Below are 24,929 nucleotides of genomic sequence, written 5' to 3'. Positions count from 1 at the left end.
GATTAGACACAGCACAGCAGATCAGGCAGCATCCGAGGGGCAGGAAAATCGACATTTCTGGCAAAAGCCCTTCATGAGGATTAACTGAGGACCAGCACAAGGAGATTTGTTGAAACACTGATATTTTGTATTTATTGCCAGCTCTCCTTCTGTACAAAGTCTCTGCAACCTCTCCCCCAGTGTCCGGTTTTTTTAAAACAGGAGCAGAAGCGTCAGCAGGTCCGATGGCTGGAGGGAGGGTGGGCTGCGATTTTGCACTGGTTTAAAAATAGTGTGCCGTCCTGCAGTCTCTGCTCGCCCAGTTCCAGCTCACTTCACAATCAATGTCTGCCCTGAACAGCATTCTGGGTTAGGAATGTCAACATGGCTGCAGACATCGGAGAACTGCTGGTGCCGTACATGCCAACCATCCGAGTCCCTAGATCAGGGGACAGGGTTTACAAGAGCGAATGCGCCTTCTCCTTTGACTCCCCAGTAAGTAGGCAGGCCGCCCTTTGGGAAGGGGTTGCGCACATGGAGGCTTTCTCGCAGGAAGTTTTCCAGTTTTCCATTGACACGTGAATGACTGCACAAACTAACGATGCTCAGCTGGATTTAGGAACTTGCTGATAACGGACAGGCTGTGGCCAGTGTTGGACTTTGTTAAACAAACCAGTGGAGGATGAAAGACCGCAGCAGCTCAGCAACCTATTGGGGCCAGAAAGCAAAAGGGTATGGGGCTTGACATGTCAGTGGGCGTGTGATCCTGAACATTTAAACCGAAATAAGGAGGAAAGTTTTATAAAGCAAAGCGTCGGAAGGCAGCTAGTATTATAATTTGTCAGCTACCATGTAAACGAGTAACGTTCATTTTATATAGACCTAAAGAGCAAATTAAGAGTAAGGGTCTTCTTAAATAAGTTTTTAAAAGTTACGGAAAGGAAGAGATTTAAAGTGAAAGGCGAAGGAAGATACAGTTTTTATAACTGTTTTAAAATTCTTGGTAAATTCTAAAAGATGGCAAATAGAAATGTGGCTTTTGGTTGTTTGCAAAATTAAATAAAAGTGTAAAAGTATAGTAAAAGGTGACTCAGCTGTTTGGCGTTCATCAACAGTGCCCGAGACAAGTTATTTATATACAGATAGTTTGGGGGTCGGGTGTCGAATTTCTTTTTCCTGCCCTGAAGGTTGTGTTCCGACTAGTTTTAAAATATTAATAAATTAATGACGTATTTAACAATTATTGATTTTGTTGTAGCAGTAATTTCGAATATATTTTTAGTTAATCTTTATGTTCCTTTTAGTTGAGATGTAATGTGATCACAGTGAAAGTATAGAACGTGTGTTGTACTCCATCAAGTGGTGAACGAGTAGATGGAAAGTCTTCCCATCCCAGTCAGTATTAAATCTAACCCAGAACATGCCATGATTTGTTATAGTACTGTTTGAATAGTATTTTTTTTGCTGTATCCTCCAGACGGTGTAGTAAAATTTCTTCACTCCCTCAGTTCTGGGGAAGGGTCACTGGACCTGAAATGTTAACTCTGATTTCTCTCTACAGGTGCTGCCAGACCTACTGAGCTTCTTCAGCAATTTCTGTTTTTGTTTCTGATTTACAGCCTCCACCATTCTGTTGGCTTTCCTTTTAACTGGATAGTGAGAATATGAAACTTGCTACCACAAGGAGGACTTTAAAGAAGTAGCGCACATGTATTAAAGGGAAGCTAGATAATTGAGGAAATGTGTATATGTTTGGATTACTTAAAGTAGGAGGAAACTCATACATCAACAACAATAACTTGCATAAATGTAACCCTTTCAACAAAGTAAAATATCTTAAAGCACAACATAGAAGGGATATAAAACAAATTTGATGCAGAGGTACATAAGGAGATCCTGGAATAAATAACCAAACGCTTGGTCATGGAATTCAATTTTACAGAGCTTGTGAAAAAAGGGAGAAAGGCAAAAATTTTGTGGAGGGAATTCTCCAACTCAGGCCTAGATGACCAAAGACCTGGTTGTCGATTGTAGGGCAATTAGGAGAAAGTGAGGACGAGAGATGCTGGCGAGTCAGAGTCAAAAAGTGTGCTGTGGGAATCAAAAGCCAGAATTTGTGATGTGTAGAGATCTTGAAAGACCATGGATTAGAAAATTAGTAGTTTTTGTGTAAATCATAATTCCAAGTAAATTAAAGATTGAACATGTAATTATGTTTGTGCTAAAAAAAACTAAGGGCAAATTGTATGAATTTAATGTATATTCCTGTGTCTTTACAACAGGAGCTCACAATTTCTAAACTTTTATTACATTTTTGTAAAGTTCTACACAGATAAAGTACATTTAAGAAATTTTTGCCCAAAATGAATGTAACCTATGTCTATTAGTGACTAATTTACACAATTTGTATTATAATATGAATGTAGGACATTATATAGAAAAGCCATTGGAGCAAAATGTGGCATCAAAAAGTAACGTTTGGGAGATAGCTGATTACTGCATGACCCTATGACACAAAGTATGGAAACAGACTGTTCAGTCCAACCAGTCCATGCCGAATATAATTCCAAACTAAACTAGTTGCACCTGGCGCAGCTCCTGGCCTATATCCCACTAAACATTCCCTATTCACGTACCTATCCAAATGTCTTTTAAACATTATAATTGTACCCACATTCATCACTTCCTCAGACATGGTGGCTCAGTGGTTAGCACTGCTCCCTCAGCTCCAGGGACCCAGATTGGATTCCAGCCTTCGGCGACTGTGTGGAGTTTGCATATTCTCCCCGTGTCTGCGTGGGTTTCCTCTGGGTACTCCGGTTTCCTCCTACAGTCCAAAGATATGCAGGTCAGGTGAATTGGCCATGCTAAATTGCCCATAGTGTTAGTATGTTAGTCAGAGGGAAATGGGTCTGGCTGGGTTACTCTTCGGAGGGTCGGTGTGGACCTGTTGGGCCAAATGGCCTGTTTCCTCACTGTGGAGAATCTAATCTTAAAAAAAAAAGTTTATTCCATATGCAAACCACCCTCTGTGCAAAAAAAATTGCTTCGTCTTTTTTATATCTTTCTCCTCTCATCTTAAAAATGTGCCCCTTAATCTTGAAATTGCCCAACGTAGCAACCATTACCTCTATCTATACGCTCATTATTTTATTTTTAGTTTATTTTATGACAGGTCGCCTCTTGACCTCCTACGCTGCAGTGAGAAAAGTCTCAGCCTATTCAACCTTTGTTATAATTCAAACCTTCCGTGACTGGCAACATCCTTGTAAATCTCTTCTGAACCCTCTCCAACTTAATGATGTTAAAAATCACACAACAGCAGGTTAGAGTTAAACAGGTTTATTTGGAAGTAGAAGATTTTGGAGCATTGCTCCTTTGTCAGGTAGCTAGTGGGGCAGGATCATAGGATGCAGAATTTATAGTTAAAGGTTCAAAGTTTCTCAAATAAAACTTCAAGTTATTTCAGGAATGTGACTTGAAAGAAGTTCTGGGATTTACATATTAATGAATCAATACCTGCAACCCCATTCTAAGTGATTAAAGACTTTACAGCAATCTTGGTTTGTTCAATACATCGCATCAGTTGAATGACACTTTGATCTTTTACTCTAAATTCTGTGTCCTATGATCCTGTACCACTAGCTATCTGATGAAGGAGCAATGCTCCGAAAGCTAGTACTTCCAAATAAACCTGTTGGACTCTAACCTGATGTTGTGTGATTTTTAACTTTGTCCACTCCAGTCCAACACTGGCACCACCATACCACAGCAAATTAATATCCTTCCTATAACTGGGTGACCAGAACTGGATATAGTATTCCAGAAGAGACCTCACCAATGTCCTGTACAATCTCAACAAGACATCCTAATTCTTATACTCAAAGGACTGAGCAAAAAAGGCAAGCATGCCAAATGCCTTTTTATCCACCCTGCCAAATGTGACACAAACTTCAAAGAATTACGTGCCTGCACCCCTAGATTTCTCTATTCTACAACATTCCTCGAAAGCCAAGCATTAATTTTAAAAGCCCTACCCTTGTTTGTCACACCAAAATGCAATACCTCACATTTATTTTCCACTGAAATAGTTTTTTTGAGCTGAATATGCTTCAAAAACTGAACAAAAACTTGAGAAAGTGAGAATTGATATTAAGTGGCATATATACCATACAATCTTTTTTTCCAAGTTAGATAAACTTGAACCAAAGTATGACATCTATGCATTACTAAACATATCTCTCTGACGTTGCTCATTTGAATGATATTTTATAAGGAAGAATATTCCTGTGTTATAATTCTGCTGAAAATAGAAATGAATTTACTGAAGATTGTAAAACGTAACAACAGTAAGTAGAGACCAGAACATTGGTTAGGTTTTGAGAACAACAATAATTTGTATTTATATAGCACCTTTAATATGATAAAACACCAGAAGGCACTTCACAGCAATATTAAGAAGCCAACTTTAACACCAAGTCAAATAAGGGGATATTAGAAGGATAGACTAAAAAGCTAGATCACGGAGGTAGGTTTTCAAAGAGCATTTTAAAGAACAAAATGAGAGGTAATGAGGAATTCTAGAACCTAGGGCTTCAGCAATTAAAGACCAGCCACCAATGACAGAACAAAAAAAAATGAAGGATACTCAAAACATCAGACTGGAAGAGGACAGGAATTTGCTTGTTATATTTCAAGAAGGACTAGGAGCCACAGTTTTTAAACAAGAGCTTTTATTAATGAGGTGTTCACTGTACGCCCATACAATATCCCTTCCCCTTTAATGTTCCTTCAATGAAAATAATTACAATATTTACCATAAGATATACAAGAGTTCACAGAAATGGAAAGAATAATTTATCATTTCACAACTGTTTGGATTTGACTTCGACTTACCAATATTTCTTGAACTGCAGTAGCATGATGCATATAGGTACAGGAGGTCAGCATCGAATGATATTTGCCTCTTTTTTTTTAAATTCAACATATCTAGATTAACTGATCACTATCTAGGGGTGGCTGCAATCTTGCTGCTGCACTTCTATAGACCATACCTTACTTATTCTGGATGAAGTCATTGGATCTAGCAGCCAAGGTATCACAACAGCTAAGATCAAGCACAATAGCTCCCAAAATAGTGGCTAAGTGACCAGGACCAATGCAGACTAAAAACTGCCATCTGAGTGAAAGAAAAACAGGTGTCAGCAGCAAACTGTTAGTATAAAGAAGCTTTATGCAGAAACTGCAGAAAACATGATGCACATCCAACAGACATGTTTGATAAGAAACATGAATAACATATACAGCAAAATTGCATGACCATTCTAGTACACAGGACCAACACCGAGAGATGTTGCCTACAAATGTGGCAGGCTTAAAATGCTTATTGTAGTGTGAATATTTCAAAAAGACCTCTAAAATTTAAAGCTCAAGTTACTTTTTGCTTTAGACCACATACCAAATTACATAATTAAAAGGTTGTAATGCTCATAACAGGTTTAAATGCTTTCAGTTACATAACAAGTAATTAAACTGAGGCAAATGTACAATTTAATTATGATCATCTTCATTTTTGCCATTGTCACAATATGCACCCTACTTGGCAAAGGCTTTGTAGTACCCACCTTGCTTTGGCATGACAATCAGCAATATCCTTATCATATTTCTCCCTTAGTTTATAAGCTTTGCTGATCAATGACTTCTCTTGTTCACTATATGGATTAGGTTTTTAGTAATGTTCCAAGCAAATCAAGAAAAAGAAATTCCATCACGCTCAGTGTATAGCAATGGATTGATAGTGACTGTAAAATCACTGTAGAAGTCTTCTAATCCATCCTCCTTCATTAGTATGATAGGTGTGACCCAATCTCTCACATTTACGGGTTCAAGGACTCCTGCCTTGAATAGTCTCTCAGATTCTGCCTCGACATTTGGTCTGATTACATAAGGCACTGATCTAGCTTTGCACAATATCTTGCTTGATTCTCATTCTCGATTTTCACCTCCATTCTTACTGGTTTGCCTTTCAGTAAGAGAGGGACCCAGTATCAGTTGGTAATGCCAACAATTGTCAGGATATTTAATAACAGCTTCTCTTTTGATTGAGATTCAGAGCTTTGTTCATGCCTTTTTATATCATGTAGAATTTCTTCACACTCTTCAGTTTCTGTACTTTTGCTGTATCTGTTGTTCATGTTTCTTATCAAACATGGCTGTTAGATGTGCATCATGTTTTCTGCAGTTTCTACATACAGCTTCTTTATACTAACAGTTTGCTATTGAGACCTTTTTTTTCACACAGATGGCAGTTTTTAGTCTGTATTGGTCCTTGTCACTTAGCCACTATTTTGTGAGCTATTGTGCTTGATCTTAGCTGTTGAGATACCTTGACTGCTAGATCCAATGAGACTGCTATTTCCAGTGCTTTTTTTAAAGCCCAGGTTCCTTTCCATCAATAATCACTTCTGGATTACTATGAACTGTGTGATACATTTATTAAGTATTCACTTAATAAAAAGGTGTTCACTTTAAAAGGAAGCAAACTAGATCAAGTTGTTTCCCTCCAAAATGGTCAATGATGCCATCATGATTTTATGTGTTCAGACTCTTAAAGTGACATTTCAATATACTTGCACAAATACACCACAGTTGGATGCAGGAGATTACACAAATAGGGAGAAGAGAGGCCTGAGTGAAAAATGAAAACAAGAGTGAGCATTGCGAAACAGAGAGATTTCTTGAGGAACTAATATCAAGCATGGTGTAAGAGAACACAAGAAGAAGAGTTTTGTATAACATCAAGTTATCATGGGGTAGAACACTTAGGGCTGGACAGGACTATGTTGGAATGCCACATTTATTATGAATGCCACAAGGATTAGAGCGTTGCAAAGCAATGACACTACATGGTGATGGAGTGCCTGTCACAAAGATGGCACTGCTGACATCATTGCACTGATTACACACATAGCAGTAACAAAATGTCACATGTTTCTGAGGGATCTTGTCTGGCCTAGGCTTCCATTCCTTCTGAACTGCCATTTGTCCCTCATAGTGAGAAAATAACTGAAAAGAATGTACTCGCTGGGCTTTTCTTTTTCATTAAACTTGCTGAAGTAGTTTGAAGAGGCAATACAAACTAGTTTTCCACTAGGGTACATAGAAATATAGAAAATGGGAGCAGGAATAAGGCATTTACCCTTTTGAGACTGTTCTGCCATTCAATAGGATCATCACCGAGCATCCATCTCAGTACCCACTTTTGCCCAATATTCTTTGATCCCTTTAACTCATTTAACTCATTCTTGAAAACATCCAATATTTTGGCCTCATCTACTTTTTGAGGCAGTGAATTCCACAGGCTCACTACTCTCTGGATGAAGAAATTTCACATTTCGGTCCTAAATGACTTACCCTGTATCCTTAGACTGTGACTCCTGGTTTTCAACTTCCTCGGTCATCGGACCCATCCTTCCTGCATTTATGTTGTATTGTATGGTTAGAATTTTATAGGTTTCTATGAGATTCAATAGCCCTTACACTATCATTCTTCTTCACCCAAGCGTATAGAGTCTTAACTGATCCTGTATGTTTGCATACTTGCCACCCCAGGAATCAGACTGATAAATTTTTGTTGCACTTTCTGCACAGACAGATATCCATCTTCAGATAGGGAGACCAAAACTCAACACACTACTCAAGCTTAAATTTAAAGATGATGTGCTTCTCCTGTTGCACATCAATCCACAGATGAAGGGTGACATTACACAATTGGCTGCATGCAGTCCCTGGCCTCAACTCCACTCTAGTTCATTAGACAGATGCACATAAGCAAATGCAGTTGTGGGCCTGTGTTTCCTATTCTGCTTATGTGCCAATGGTGACATTATTACACATAGAACATTGTGACATATTTTCACATGCTCTGGAGATCATTTTAAGGGCCATCTTTGTATTTGGGCCAATTAGTTTGATGTTAGAACAGTGAAGAGAATACATGGATGAGTCTTTCAGAAGTAAATAAGCTGAGGCAGGGCGATTGTAAGCTGATGTTTTGGAGGTGGAAATAATAGTCTTTGTGATAGAACTGTAATGTAGTCATCTAGGTTGTGAACAGATTAACTGTGAACCCGTAGGAAATGGGGGCTGGAGCAGATGGCTCTTTATACTTGCTCTGCCATTCAATAAGTTCATGGCTGGTCTGGTTGTGTAATTTTCTCTACTTTCCTACTTATTTCCCTCATAACACTTGAGTTTCCTGTAGTTAAACAATCTGTATTTTTTTGAAGTCTTGAATTTTTCAACTTAGCCCCCAAAATGTAGAGAATTAGCACATTTCACAATGGTCTATAAGAAGACATTCCACCTTATTTTTATGGACAACCCTTTGTTCAGAAACTGTGCCCTCAAAGCTGGAATCCCTCACAAAGGTGTTTGTTGTATCATTTGCCGGTGAAAGATACATAATTAGTAGCTACAGGCTAAGTTCCCTCTAATTCTTTTCTGTGCAGATCTCCGAGGATAGTGTGAGGCTGCACCTTCTGAAACTGGAAGTCAGTGCTGAGAATGGTGTCAGCACGCAGATTGAGCACTGATCCTTACAGGGACTGTGCAGCTCAGAGGGAAAATGGACAAGGGGTGGACATTAAAGGGGGAATAAAAGATAATGGCTTTGGTGTTCCCAATATTTAAGTGGAGGAATGGTCTTCTCTTCTGGTGCTGGATGTAAGGTGAAGGGCTACTGCTGCTAATATTTTCTGTGTTTCCAGGATGCTAGTAGAAAACCAGTTTGTATTCAATGCTCCCTATAGTCTTGGTTCAAACATGGACAAAGGAGCTGAATACTCAAAAAGGTGAGGTGAGACTAACTATAGTTGTCATCAGTTATCTGTAATGAAGAATCAGCCCTATGGCCTAATAGGATAAGGTGGCTTTACCCAGATTGGTGATGGAAGGAGTGAATGTTTAAGTTGTTGGATGGGGTACTAGTCAAGACGGCTGCTTTGTCCTGTTTGGTATCAGGCTTCTGGTGTGTTGTTGGAGTTGCATTTTTTCAGGCAAGTGAAAAATATTCCGTCACACGCCTGACATGCCTTGTATGTAGTCGACTCATTCTGGGGAAGACAGGAGATGCATTTCTTGTCACCAAGTTCTTAGTTCTGACTTGCTTTTGTAGCCACAATAATTATGTGAATTGGTCAGTTTCAATTCACTAGTAACTCCCAAGATTTTCTCGTGGGTGGTAGTGCTTATAATGCAGTAAATATCAGAGGGAGTTGATAAGATTCCCTCATTGCAGATAGTCATTGCCTGACACTTGTGTGGAGTGAATGTCACTTGCACTTATCGCTCCATTGATTTGGTTTATTTTTACATGCACCCAAATACAGTGAAAAGCTTTGTTTGCTAGCAGTAGAGACAGATCATAAGGTGAAAAAAAAAACTTAGACAGAATAAGACATACAGGTTACACCACACAGGATATACGCTAGACAGGATCAACATTATTTGAAGTCCATTCCTCAGTCTAATAATGGCAGGGAAAAAGCTGCTCTTGAACCTGCTGTTGCATGTGTTCAAGCTTCTGTATCTTCTGCCTGACAGCCAATTCAGCCCAGATTTGAATGTTGTCCAATTCTTGTTGCGTACGGAAATAGATTGCTTCAGCATGTGAGGCGTTCCAAATGGTTCTGAGCCTTTTGCAGTTATCAGTGAACATCCCTCCACCATAAAGTCAGAAGTGGCTTGATGAAGCCACTGAAGATGGTTGAGTCCAGGATGCTAGCCGAGGAACTCATGCAATGATGACCTGAGACTGAAGTGTTTGGCTTTCCACAACCACAATCGCTTTCTATTATGCTAGGTATGTCTCCAGCTAATGGAGAGTTTTCCTCCTAAATTGCATTTGCTTCAATTTTGTTGGGATGAACTTGGCGTCAAAGGTAGTTATTCTCACCTCAGCTTTTTGAGTGTTCAGCTTTTTTGTCCATGTTTCAACCAAAGCTCCAGAGAGGTTAGGAGCTGAGTGGCCCTGGTGGAATCCAAACTGCGTTGTGTGATCAGCTTATTATTGTTCAAGTGCTACTTGATAGGACTGTCGATGACATCTTCCCCATCACTTAACTGATGATTGAGAGCAGATTAATGAGATAGTAATTAGCTGCATGAGAATTGTCTTGCTTTTTGTGAACATAACATACTTAGGCCATTGTCCATAATGTCAGTTAGATGCCAGTATCAGTTGTAAATGTACTGGAACAGCTTGCCTAGTTCTTGGACACAAGTATTCATTACAATTTTTGGGATATTGTCAAGGCCCACAGCTTTTGCTGTATCCAATGTCTTGAGTAGTTTTGTGATCTCACGTGGAGTGAATTAAACTGACTGGGACTGGTATGTTGAAGCCAGGATCTCTCGAGTCGGGTTTTAGAAACGTGCACTATTGTTAACTCAACTTTGCTATATTTCACTAAATGAGATTGGCTCATATACTGTAATCAGAAAGGTATTAATGATACTTATGGAGGATCATATGTTTTTTTAACCCAGAGGGAAACTGAAAAAAACGTGGTTTAATGCAATTTTTATGTCAGTTGTGCAAAGTGGTTTTTCAGTTGAATCTTAACTTGAAGGTTAGTGCATATATAATACTGAAGGTATTTGCCTTTACTGCTGAAAATTTTACATTTTTCATTTATTCTGGTTTTCTCTAAGATTAAATCAATTTCCTCTTTTGTTTAACTTGCAGGAATCTGAAGGTGGTCTTTATGTGTGTATGAGTACTTTTCTCGGGTTTGGAAGGGAACATGTAGAAAGACATTATCGCAAAACAGGGCAATGTGTCTACATGCATCTGAAACGTACCATTAAGGAGGTAAAAGTGATATCAGTAACAGCCCAGAAAGTTTATTTTGGCACGTAGTGAAATTTAAAAGTCACTGTTCACAGCTATCTTTTCATAATTATCTTTAAATGACTTGGATGAATAAAAATATTGCTTATGTGAAAATAATATTGAAAACTTTGTGGTGTACAGGAGTAGTGATGATCAATGTGATTGTGCTTGCATTGTAAGTTGTGAGTATGTTGTTTGATATTCTTTGGTAATTCAAACTTCACAAAACAACAATCTCATCCCTTAAAGTAGATTGAATTGTTTACTTTTATGTCACATCATGTTGTGTTGTATTAACTGATCCATTTTAAAATTTCTTTAAGCTGAATGATTCAACTATATAAGGAATGAAGTTTTGTTTTCCTTTCGTAAACAATCATCTTAATTTTTTTCAATTACCAAGCAAATTAAATTTTCTGTAACTTAATTTATAAATTTACAAATTCAATATAGGCACCACTTAAAGGGAGAAAATATTCACTTATGTATGTTTTAAAACAATTGTCTTTTGAGACTTTGCTTAAAGCCCAAAAGATCCTGAATGGCATTGACCAGTACAACGTGAAAAGGATATTTCCTCTTGGGGTCAGCCTAGAAATAGGGAGCATTATAATAAAATTAGGGGTCACCTTTATGGGCAGAGACGAGGAAATATTTATCTTCGTCAGTGTTGTGTGACTTTGGAACTCACTTCCTCAGCAGCTGATATTTCTAAGGCAGAGGAAGATTGACTCCCTTACCTAACAAGAATCGAACCTCACAGGGGATAGATGGGAAGGTGAAATTTGAAAAACAAATAGATCAGCCATGGTCTTATTGAAAGACAGAGCAGCTGAATGGTGTACTCCTATTTCATTTGTTTGGATGCATTAATTAATCATCCAGAAACTAGAAGGTGAGGAATCCAACCATATACTGTATTCTTGGAAGGGAGGTCTGAAGTTGACACATGATGGGTTTGTGCATCCTGACATTGGAATAGTTAGTGATTAAAATTGAAAAATAAGCTGCGATGTAAAACTGGGTAGTGATCTTTGACGAAATAATGAATTCATTATGTCTACGTTGAAAGGACAATTATTAATGTTGCAGCTCTGTGCAGGAGATGTGGGTCAGGTGGATGGGGTTGGTCATCGGTGGGGTTCCATCATTAACAATTTGTGTTTGGATTATTTATTTTCATCATCTTTGATAATTGCCTCAGTGAAAACACTGGGAGGACAATCTTCTAGCTGATGACTTGAAAAATATGTGAAATCTGTGATCTAAGATAAAATAAATTGTAAGGTAAAGATGTTTGCAGCTGGATCATTTAAGATGGCGGGTATCTTTCAATGTAAAAAAGCTTGGAATTTTGGATTGGAGTAATTGCAGGCATGCATTTGCCATGAAGCAACGGTTCAAAGACATTAGAGAGGGAAGACTTCCTGGAGATTTAGGAGAGAAAATCTCAAAGGTTTTTTTTAAAGAAAAAATTCCAAGTGATAATCCTGAATTTTACATGATTTATCGATTGAGTCATTGGATATAGTTGACAGCTGATACAGTGCTGAACACCTTTGGTTAACTGACAATAACATTGTTCAAGCAACTTTCTGCTCACTATTGCAGCAAGAGCTCAAGGCTTGCTGTTTAAACAGAAGCATACAACATTTTATTTTTTTAAAAAGCTACAATTATTTTCTATTGCCATCTTCAGAAGAGTTTGCCGCTGAGTACATATTTTTGTTTGAAACTGGTACTTTTTCTATTCCTTTTCCTTGGTGCTAAATTCTACTTTTTGTTTATTTATTTTTATATATATTTATTTGAATGATTTTTCATTAACCTTTGATCAATGACTTCATTTAAATGAATATTATGTATCTCTGACACTTAGTTCTTGATGTACAATAAAACTGTGTTTATTTTGAAATTTACATTTAAAGCTAGATACGGGGAGTTCATGTTTAACCCCATTAGCTTTGCTTTGAGTCATAGAGTTGTACAGCTCAGAAACAGGTCCCTTGGTCCAACTCATCCATGCCAACCAAGCCTATTGGATGAAGTCTTAAGTCAGCAATAGAGGCAGTTAGTGTGCTATCAAAGCAATTTTGTTTCATTGATCAGAATTTTTCCTCCTGGACTCCTGCCAGGTTTTTTAGGTGCTGGATTGTTAACACTTGGCTCAGAGTTTTTGCTTTCGTATTACTAAGTTATTAGGATCAGAAATCATGTTGAGTGTTGCGGGAGCTTGATTTAAAGTTGTTTACTGCGGTACGTTACGTGATCTGATTGGCTCCATTTGGACATGGCCTCTTTTCTCCATCATACCCGAGATTACCCAAAGTCTTCCAACTTGCAGCCTTTCCCCATTCTGCCAAACACAGACTGCATAAGTAGCAGAGATATATTAAAACTAAAGAGCCTTTCCCATTAAACAAATTTTATAATTTCTCATATCCCTATCTACTTTTATATAATAATTTTGTTACTTTCAGTTTGAAAAGAACATTCATGTAACATGGGGCCCGGGCAGCAAGTGCATCACCTCTGTTATTATTAAGAGGTAAATGTGAAGAGTATCAGATGCTGGTGGAAGGATATGAGGTAAAGATCATAATCTAGGAGCACTTTGAACAACTGGAAGAAATGTAATGAGAGTTGAATGACATCAGGGACAAGCAGTCTGATCTCCTGCCTCTGCAGGAGGGGCTTGTTTGGGTATTTCTCATATCTACCATCAATATTTTTACAACATAAACAAAATCCTCCATTATTGACTGTGCTTGTCCCCAAATTAACTGGACTTCTCTGGCAAGCCTCTTGAATTAACTGTTAAGTCAGTCATGGAGACAGTTATTATATGATCAAAGCAATTTTGCTTCATCGATCAGATTTTCTTTTCCCCCTGGACTCCTGCCAGGTTTTTTAGATGCTGGATTATTAATACTTGGCTCAGAGATGATTGGCTTTTTTAAATTTGTCTGTGGTTTAGGGTGTCAAGGTGCTAGAATGTAGTAGAGCAGAATTTTGCTGCCTTGCTGTCTAGTACCTCTTCTACAGTCAAATTAATGATAATATTAACAATATTATTTGGTTTTCTGCTTATTAAGATGCTAATTTATTGTGAATTTTCTTTCTGGGATGATCTGTTTTGTAATATTTCCTGAATCAAAATTTGCTAATAACTCTAAACATGGAAGCTGGGATTTTTTCCTTGAAACATAGGAGACTGAGGGATAACCTTATCGAGGTCCATAAAATCATGAGAGGCATAGATAAGGTAGATAGCTGACAGCTTTTTCCCATGGTAAGGGAGTCCAAAACTAGAGGGCATAGCTTTAAGTGGAGAGAGTAGAGATACAAAAGGGTCCAGGGTAATTTTTTTCACACAGAGGGTGGTGAGTGTCTGGAACAGGCTGCCAAGGGTAGTGGTAGAAGCGAGTCCAATTTTGTCATTTAAGAAACATTGAGACAGGTACATGGATGGGATAGGTATGGAGGACTATAGACCCAAGTGCAGGGAAACAAGACTAGTTTAATTTGTGAAAATTGGGTGGCATAGGCAAGATGGGCCATAGGGACTGTTTCCGTGCCGTAGATCTCCATGACTGTCTGGAAGTAGTGTGCATTGTGAAGACAGTAGACTTCAAGAGACCTAGACAAACTGGTGGACCAAATGGCAGATTAAATTTAAGGCATTTACATATGAAATGATACATTTTGGTAGGAAGCACATGGCAATAAAACTAGAGATGCCATTCGAAAGGGGGTGCAGGAACTGAAAGACCTGGGGGTAGCAAGTTTGAAAGGATTTGTAGCTCAGTTTGAGGTTCTGAATGTAGGTAAGTCTCCAAACAGCACGCGCACACGCACACGCACATGCATGCATGCAGCCACAGCCACACACACAACTTTTTACTGCAACTTTTTGACAGGTTCCACCTTTGCCCTGTACCGTACAACGTTGGAAAGATTATGTGGGGAAGGGGGGGAGGGGTTTAGGGTACAGCCCTGTGTAGAACTCCAGGGAAAGTATGGGGGGAGAGAGAGAAGGCAGGCAGACAGTCATTTGGAGACGGTGTCTGTTTAATCACTGTAAACAAAAGACGCGATCACAGTTGGAAACACGTCTTCGATGTATCGGGGCCTCGAGATCTCCTTTGGATAATCTGATTTTCGGATAATTGGTATTTGGATAATCAAGGTACCCCTGTATAGGTGATTTTCCTCTGCTCTGTGTAGTTCCTCTGTGCTGCAGTGTGTGTTGGCTTGTTGAAATAATATTCTGATGCAGCTTCGTTTGTGGGTGTTGGGATGATTGCTTCTGTAGTTCAATATTTGGTTCGTATGTGTTGTTTTCCTGTAGACGCTGGTTTGAAGTTCCCCATTGGCTGTTCGAAATACTGTGACATCCAGAAATGGCAGTTTGTTGTTGTTTTCCTCCTCTTTAGTGAATTTTATGCCAGTAAGGGTATTATTGATGGTCTTGAAGGTTTCCTTTAATTTGTTTTGTTTAGTGATGACAAAGGTGTCATCCACGTAGCGGACCCAAAGTTTGGGTTCGTTGGTTGGCAGAGCTGTTTGTTCGAGTCTCTGCATTACTGCCTCTGAAGGAAACCTTCAAGACCATCAATAATACCCTTTATGGCATAAAATTCACTAAAGAGGAGGAAAACAACAACAAACTGCCATTCCTGGATGTCACAGTAGTTCGAACAGCTGATGTTGAGAAAGTAGTTAAAAAGTTGTATTAGATCCTGGGATTTTATAAGATCATAATACCAGAAGACAAAGGAGCAGAAATTAGGCCATTTGGCCCATCAAGTCTGCTCTGCCGTTCAATCATGGCTGATAAGTGAATAACCCCATTCTCCCACTTTCTCCGAAAATCTTTGATCCCCTTGACACTCAAGAACCTATCTTTTTCTGTCATAAGAATACTCAATGACTTGGCCTTCTTCATCTTCGGTGGCAATGAATTCCATAGATTCACCACTCTCTGGCTGAAGTAATTTCTCCTCATCTCCATTCTAAAGGATCTTCCCTTTACTCTAAGGCTGTGCCTTTGGATCCTCGTCTCTCCTGCCAATGGAAAGATCTTTCCAATATCCACTCTGTCCAGGCCGTTCAGTATTCTGTAAGTTTCAAATAGTTCCCCCCCCCATCCTTCCAAGCTCTATTAGGTATAGACCCAGAGTCCGCAAACATTCTTGATTTGTTAAACCTTTCATTCCTGGGATAATTCTCCAGAATCTCCTCTGGACCCACTCCAGGGTCAGTACATCTTTTCTGAGGTATGGGGCCCAAATTTACTCACAATATACAATGTAGAACATTACAATGCAGTACAGGCCCTTTAACCCTCCATGTTGTTGTGACCTGTGAAACCAACCTAAAGCCCATCTAACCTACACCATTCCATTATCACCATATGTTTATCCACTGACCATTTAAATGCCCTTAATGTTGGCGAGTCCACCACTGTTGCAGGTAGGGCATTCCACACCCTTACTACTCTCTGAGTAAAGAATCTACCTCTGACATTTATCCTATATCTATCACCTCTCAATTTAAAGCTTTGTCCTCTTGTGCTAACTATCGTTATCTGAGGAAAATGGCTCTCACCATCCACCCTATCTAATCCTCTGATCATCTTGTAAGCCTGTGTTAATTCAACGCTTAATCTTCGTCCCTTTAACATAAACACCCTCAGTCCCTCAGCCTTTCCTCATAAGACCTTCCCTCCATACCAGGCATCATCCTAGTAAATCTGTTCTGCACCCTTTCCAATGCTTCCACATCCTTTCCATAATGTGGCAACCATAAATGTTAGCAATACTCCAAGTGTGGCCGCAGCAGAGTTTTGTACAGCAGCATGTCCTCATGGCTCTGAACCTCAATCCCTCTACCAATAATAGCTAACATACCATACGCCGCCTTAACAATCCTATCAACCTGGGTGGCACCTTTCAGGGATCAATGCATATGGTCACTGGAATCTCTCGTGACTGAGCATCTTACCATTAGCCCAGTACTCTGTATTCCTGTTGCTCCTTCCAAAGTTAATCACCGCAAACTTTTCTGCCATTTCTTTGTTCTCCATTAGGACTTCTCCAGCGGCTCACTGCCCACTTTTGCTTCTCTTTTGCCCTTTATATGTCTAAAGAAAATCTTGCAATCTCCTTTTCTATTACTGGCTAGCTTACCCTCATATTTAATTTTCTCCCTCCTATTTCTTGTTTTATTGTTGTCAGTTGGTCTTTTTTGCCTTCCCACTGCCCTTGGTCGAATGATATGCTTTCTCTTTTGCTTTTATGCTATCCCTGACTTCCCCGATCAGCCATAGTTGCCTCATTCTTCTACTAGTATGCTTCTTTTTCCTCAGGATGAATTTTTGCTATGTCTCTCAAATTACTCCCAGAAACTCCTGCCATTGCTGTTCATGGTCTTTCCTGCTAGGCTCCTCTCCCAATCAATTCTTCTGGTCAGCTCCTCCCTCATGCCTCTGTAGTTGCCTTTATTCAACTGTAAACAGTTACATCTGATTCCAGCTTCTCGCTCTCAAATTGCAGAATAAATTCTATCATGTTATGGTAGAAATAAGGTAAATAAGCTTGTGGTGTAGTTCAAAATAGGCATGTATGATGTGGCGGGCATCTTGGAGACATGGCTGCAAGGGGATCACGAGTGGGAAATAAATATTCAACGATATATATCCTATCGAAAAGACTGGCAGTTGGACAGAGAGGCCTTTTTAGTAAAAGATGAAATTAAATCAACAGCAAGAAATGTCATAGGATCAGATTATGTATAATCCTAAGGGTTCCTTCACCTTAAGCTTTCTTATCAAGTCTGCCTTATTGCACATCACTAAATCCGGAATTGCCTGTTCCTGAGTGGGCTCCACCACAAGCTGCTCCAAAAAGCCATCTCGTAGACACTCCACAAATTCTGTTTCTTGTGATCCACCTGATTTTCCCAATTCACCTGCACATTGAAGGCCACCATGATCACTGTAACCTTGCCTTTCTAACCCATCTTTTCTATCTCCTGGTGTATCTTGTGCCCTACATCCTTTCTACTGTTTGGAGGCCTGCATCTAGTTGCCATTATGGTTTTTTCACTTTTGCAGTTCCTCAACTCTACCCACACAGATTATACATAATCTGACCCTATGTCGTTTCTTGCTATTGGTTTAATTTAATTTTTTTACTAATAAGGCCTCTCTGCCCACCTGCCACTCTTTTCGATAGGATGTATATCCTTGGATATTTACCTCCCAGTCCTGATCCCCTTGTAGCCATGTCTCCATGATGCCCATCACATCATACCTGCCTATTTCAAACTGCAACACAAGCTCATTTACCTTATTTTGTCTTCTACATGCATTCAAATACAACGCCTTCAGTGATGTGCAGGTCAGGTGAATTGGCCATACTAAATTGCCCGTGGTGTTAGGTGAAGGGGTAAATATAGGGGAATGGGTCTGGGTGGGTTGCTCTTCAGAGGGTCGATGTGGACTTATTGGGCTGAAGGGCCTGTTTCCACACTGTAAGTAATCTAATCCTCATCCAAAAATCCTCATGTGCTGACCATCCCTCTTCTCATTGTCATCCCTTTATCCAGTGTGCTTGAAGCTTGATTCCTAACCCCTTTCCAAATGCTCTGCTGTTTTGTGCACTGGAGACTTTAATAGTCTCACCTGAGTTCTCCTTTCTTTTCAGTTTTTCATATTTTCCAATGCAGTTGAATCCACCCCCACAGATGTTAACCTGCTGCTTTGTTTCCCACTGGCCATTATACTTCTTGGAGTTTTACCCTTTCCTCCCCCACACACCATTTACTAGTTTAGATTCAGGTAGTTGTCGAGTACAAACATAAGGATGTTATATAAATCTTCTATCAAACATTGATTTAGCCTCGGTGGAGTTTTATATCCCTTTCTGGACACCATACCATCATACCAGCATTGGAATATAGTGCAACAAAGACTTATGGGAGTGTTTCCTGGGATAAAGACCTTCAGTTGGGTGAATAGATTGAAGAAGCTGAGGTTGAGATCAGTTGATAGAGGCATTTATAGTTATGCTAGTCTGGACAGTGTAGATAGAGTAAAACTATTCCTATTATTGGCAAGGTTGAAAAATAGAGTGCATAGATTTAAGATGGTTGGTAATAGAGCCAATAGTAACAGGCAGAGGTAAAAGTGGTTATGATCTGATCAGGTGTTTCCCGGAACTTTCTGGGAAGCTAGGGAAATGATTGCTGTGTCCCTTTCTGAGATATTTGTATCATAGATAGCCACAATTGAGGTGCAGAAAAATTGAGGTTGGCTAATGTGGTGCCATTATTTAAGAAAGGCTGTAAGAAAAAGCCAGGGAAGTAAAGGCCAATGAGCCTTATGTTAGTCGTGGGTAAACTGTTGGAGGGGATTCTGAGGGACAGGACACGTATTTGGAAAGGCAAGGATTGATTAGGGATAGTCAACATGGCTTTGTGTGTGGGAAATTGTGTCTCACAAACTTGATTGAGTTTTTTGAAGTGACAAAGAAAATCGATGAAGGTAGAGCAGTGGATGTTATCTATATGGACTTCAGTAAATTGTTTGAGAAGGTTTCGCCTGATAGGCTGGCTAGTAAGAATAGATCACATGGGACCCAGGGGGAGCTAAGCAATTGGATTCAAAATTGGCTTGAAGATAGGAAACAGAGAGTGGTGGTGAATATTTTTTGGACTATATGCCAGGGACCAGTGGTGTGCCACAAGGATCATTGCTGGATCTACTGCTTTTCATCATTTATATAAATGATTTGGATGTGAATATAGGAGGTATAGTTAGTAAGTTTGCAGATGACATGAAAATAGACGGTGTAGTGGACAGCAAAGAAGATTATCTCAGAGTGCAACAGGATCTTGATCAGATGGCTGTAGAGTGGCAAATCAAGTTTAATTTAGATAAATATGAAGTGTTGCATTTTAGTAAGGCAAACCAGGGCAGGACTTATACACCTAATGATAGGGCCTTGGGGAGTGTTGTCAAATAAAGAGGACTCGGGGTGTAGATCCATAGTTCGTTGAAAGTAAAGTCACAGTTAAACAGGGTAGTGAAGAAAATGTTTGGCACACTTACCCTCATTGGGCAGTGCATTGAATATAGGAGTTGATGTCATTGTTGTAATTCTACAGGACATTGGTTAGGCCTCTTTTGGAATACTACGTACAACTCTAGTAGCTGTTTGATAGAAAGGATGTTGTTAAACTTGAGAGGGTGCAGAAAAAATTTACAATGATGTTGCTAGGACTGGAGGGTTTGAGGGAGAAGCTGAAGAGGCTGGGACCTCTTTTCCTGGAGTTTTGGAGGTAGGGAAGTGAAGTTATAGAAGTTCATAAAATCATGAGGGGCATGGATGAAGTGCATGGTCAAGGTCTTGTTCCTAGGGTGGGGGAGTCCAAAACTAGAAGGCATAGTATTAAGGTGAGAGGTGAAAGATTTAAAAGGGAACTAAGGGGCAATGTTTTCACACAGAGGTTGGTGCATGTATGGAATGCGCTGCCACAGGTGGAGGTGAGTACAATTGCAACTTGTAAAAGGCATCTAGATGGATGTATGAATAGTTCGTTATGAGAGAGTTCGTTTAGAGAGTTATGGACCAAATGCTGGTAAATGGGACTAGGTCAGATTGGGATATCTGTTCAATGCAGATAAGTTGGACTGAAGGATTTGTTTCTGTGCTGTACAGCTCTGTGACTATCTGAAATATGCTCTTTGAAAAAGTGATGGAGGCAGATTCAATTATGACTTTCCAGAAGATTTATGAGAAGCACTGTAAGGAAAGGAGTTGCTCATCATTATCCGTATTAGCCTTTTGAATAAGAATTTAGCTAATCCTACTTTCTTGTGCTTTCCCCAATACAATGTTTTTTTTCTGTCAATTTGTTTGTTTTACTGCCTCCTGAAGACCTATGTTTTCCTGAAGTCTATCACTTTCCTCCTCACCATTCAAAGTACCACCAAGTTTTTGTTAGCTGAACATTTTGAAATTGTGCCCTACGTACCCATCTTTAGGTCATGACTATATTAAGAAAAGCAGTCGTCCTTTATTGACGCCAGGGAACCCCATTGTATGTATTTCTCAGGTCTAAAATTGATACATTCACCATTTCTATTCCCTGTAAGTTTGCCACATTTTCATTCATGCTGCCAACTTCTTTAACATTAATCTTAAAAAAAAACTTATAAACTTTACTAACAATTCTAATATGTTGCACCTTATCAAATAACATTTGGAAATCCATGTACACCAGATCAACCACAATACACCCATCAACCATCTTTGTTTCTCATCAAAAGACTCGACAGTGAAATGCAATTTTCCCCTTACTAAATCCGTACCATGTTTTTCCTTGTAATTCACATTTGTCAAATTGACTGTTAATTTTGTCTCACATTATTGTCACCTAAAGCTTTCTTGTCACTAAGGTCCAACTGACTGACCTCCAGTTGTTGGGTTTATGTTTACACACTCTTCTTTTTGAATAAGGATGTAATTTTCGCTGTCCTCTTGAACCATCACATACCTAAAGAGGATTAGAAGCTTGTGGTTACATCTCTAATTTACTTCCTTTACTGTCCTCAGCCTTGTTCAATGCATACCATCTGCTTCTGATGAATTATCAACTTAACTACAGTGTTATGATTCCAGGCAATGTTATTAGTGGAAAAGTCAGAGCCCAGAACTGAAATATAGCTTGATAGATCATAAATTCTTATTTTTGGTTTTGATCAGGTGGTCTTTCACAAAACACAAACATATAATAGTGAAGATTTGGTTTTAACAATAAAACAGAAGTTTCTTATGCAAAAGAAATGAAGATAGACTGTAAACTGTTTGGTTTATTCTCATACAAAATTGAAGACTTTGAAACACGTGGTAAAAGGCAATCCAATTAATGCCTACAATACTCCATTGCAGTACACACATCAGAGAGAGAACTTCCTTCTTTTTCACATCTATAGAACTTGATTTAACTATGGTTTCAATTCCACATCATCAGAATCTGATGGCCTCTTCCGGATTCTTCATCCAACTGACCTTAGAGTTTCTCAGTGACAAATAACTCCTTCAGGGTTTTAACCAAACACTACTAGTGTGGACTTTTTAAACTAAACTCCTTATGGTGAGGTAATCTTTTTCTTTAGAGTTTTAAGTTATAACATGTTATGGAAAATATGCTTTTGCAAATTGAGAAATAAGAGGCCTTATGGGGATTAGGTTATGGTGGTTGGTACAAAGATATTGAGGACTTTGTGGATAAACTGAAGATGGGAAATGATGGTTCAACAGTGTTGTTATAGATCAGAAAATAGAGCAACTTTCTTTGTCCTGTTGCTTATTACATTATGCTGCAGATAAAAGACATAATTTTGGGCTCACACAAGGCAATGATGGTTTCAGGGAATACTAGTCAGAGAATTTGAATGGAATAAAACTTTATCATTATCTTATGAGTGTGGTTTCCCATTGGAAGCATTGAATCAGAGCTCACTTGCAGTGAATTCGCTTTCTGAGCTAAAACTCATCTTTTTATTTTTTATGCCTTGCATTTACTGTTTAATCTCCCCTGCCATTACACATCAGAACTTCTAATCAACTGTGTAGTTAACAGGTGAAATAATAACAGTTTTTACAATTTCAGGATTCAACAACAAAATAAATTAATAAATGTGTTCTTAATGGTGTTGTGGGGGATCTTTGAGGCAAAATTCAACCATGTTGTACTAAACCGAACATTTGCTACATGACAAATTGATGTGGGAGAATCCATTATAAAGGTAGTCATGGAAAATTGTGCTGGAAGAAAATTGACATTAAATATGATTAAAATGCATAATTTGAATGGATCAGATAAGAGGTTTCCAACATTCATACATGTATAATTCTGTTAGTAATTTGGGATGAATTGCATAGACAGATGTTTGATAATCACTTGGTGTTTTTAGGATGTGGTATGATCAACAAGAAGCCGTGGTAGAAGCAGAATTAGTAATAACATTTAAAAGGAAAGGATGATGATTAATAAAATAATTTGAAAAGAATTGGGAGGAGGAACTCTCCATATAAGAAGTGAACTGATGAGGTTGAAAAGATCATCTGACATTTGACACCCAGTAAGGACATTGGTGCAGATAGAATCCCTATTGCAACAGGGCAGGGAAGCATCCTTAAGCACCCATGATATGACCATCTTCTAGGCAGGTCATTGCAAAATTTCTTCTCAATTGCCTTCTCCCCAGTGGCTAAAGAGCTGATGCTAGAGTCATAATGGGGATTTTGTCCATCAAGAGGTACAGTGGACATGGTTTTCATAGCAAGAGAAGTCCAGAAAAAGTACAGGGAACAGCAGCAACCTTTATTCCTGACATCCAGCAACTTTACAAAGGCCTTTATCATCTTCCCCAGATGACAGAATCAAAGTGCTCTCCTCAACTTTAGCTGTCCACAGAAATTTGTCACCATTTTCTGCCTGCTGTACATGCGAGTCACGATCCTCACCAATGGATCGACCACAGGCCCAGTATATGTGTAAACTGGGGTTCAAGAAAGGCTCTGTCATTGCACCATCGCTCTTCCCCATCTCCCTCACTGCAACCCTCCATCCCATATCCATTACAGATCCAAGACCATCCTAAGCTGCAGCATCACTTAGGATGCAGTGCTTGCATTTGTGTACATTTGGAGGCTGAGCTCCAAACCATTGTTGGAGCTCCAATCATTCATGAAAGGAAATGAGAGAATGGGCCTGGGGTTGCACATTCAGAAGACAACAGTCCTCCATGAGCCTGCTTCTGTTGCACAACACTGTCCCCCAACAATCATGACCTACAGTGAGCAACTGGACAAGGTGGATCAATGTACCTTTAGAACTTCTCTCAATGGGAGCAGACGTCGATGATGGAATTAAGCGTTGTCTCCAGTGTGTCAGCGCAACCTTTAGCCATCTGAAGAACAGAATGTTAGATGGCAAACCTTGAACCTGGCACCAAGCTCATGGTTTGTAGGGCAGCACAGTGCTACCTGCCCTCTGTATGCACTAGAGATGTGGACATGGTGTACACTTTAAATCCCAACAGAAACGTCACCAGCGATGCCTCTAGGTGCTCCGAGTGTTGAAGCACTGATTATGCTATGTTGGATATGCCACATCAACTGCATGTCTAATAGGAGACTTCCAGAGCCAGCATGCTGCACACTACTTCATCACTGCCAGCGGTTACCAGGACACAAGAGGAATTGCTTCAAGCATATCTTCAAAGTGTCTCTGAAAAATGTAGTATTCCAACTGACTTGTGGGAATCTTCTGCCTAAGACATCCCAAACCTGGGAAGAGACAACAGCAAAGTATGACGACCATTCCCAACAAGCCCAGGTTACGCCAGTTACAACAACAGAGGGAGCATATGAAAACCTGAACATCTTATCCACTGTCTCTGCAAACATTATCTGCCCCAAATGTGACAAGGTGTGTGAAACTAGTATAAAATTATTGACTTACCTTAGGACCCACAGGCCTGGAGCAGAAAAGTCATCCTTGGCTCCAAGGGACAGCCTAAGATGGGCTGAACAGCCTCATGTTTGTTGGAAAAGTCTGTGACTCTGCAGGTAAATTGTGTATGAATTTTTATTAGTGATACAAACATTATTTATCTCTAAGACTCTGTATAACCTTCTGATACAGGACCAATTTAAATCAAGAGTACTTTCTAATAAAATCATCTCGAGTTGCCCTATGTAAGTGATGAGTGGTCTTCCTCTTTTAGATTAGATTAGATTACATTACAGTGTGGAAACAGGCTCTTCGGCCCAACAAGTCCACACCGACCCGCCGAAGCGTAACCCACCCATACCCCTACATTTACCCCTTACCTAACACTACGGGCAATTTAGCATGGCCAATTCACCTGACTTGCACATCTTTGGATTGTGGGAGGAAACCGGAGCACCCGGAGGAAACCCACGCAGACACGGGGAGAACATGCAAACTCCACACAGTCAGTCGCCTGAGGCGGGAA

General features: G+C 39.4%; 1 protein-coding gene across 2 annotated transcripts in view; it reads left to right on the top strand.

The window, feature by feature from the left end:
* Positions 1 to 306: 306 nt before the first annotated feature.
* Positions 307 to 24,929, top strand: part of usp13 (ubiquitin specific peptidase 13) — a 112,675-nt gene continuing 88,052 nt past the window's right edge. The window contains exons 1-2 of one of the 2 annotated variants that reach the window (XM_043702239.2): positions 307 to 474; positions 10,727 to 10,852. In XM_043702239.2, the coding sequence (XP_043558174.2) occupies positions 364 to 474; positions 10,727 to 10,852 (237 nt within the window). In that variant the 5' untranslated portion in view covers positions 307 to 363. Of the gene's footprint in view, positions 475 to 534; positions 712 to 10,726; positions 10,853 to 24,929 lie in introns of those variants that run through there. The other variant, XM_043702240.2, reaches the window with a different exon arrangement.

The sequence above is a fragment of the Chiloscyllium plagiosum genome, unplaced genomic scaffold (genome assembly GCF_037043375.1).
Source record: "Chiloscyllium plagiosum isolate Xiang-an unplaced genomic scaffold, Cpla_swu_hap1 HiC_scaffold_13, whole genome shotgun sequence".
In the NCBI taxonomy this organism is placed as follows: Eukaryota; Metazoa; Chordata; class Chondrichthyes; order Orectolobiformes; family Hemiscylliidae; genus Chiloscyllium; species Chiloscyllium plagiosum.
Note: the sequence above shows the minus strand (reverse complement) of the source record. Positions and strands in the feature narration are given on the sequence as shown.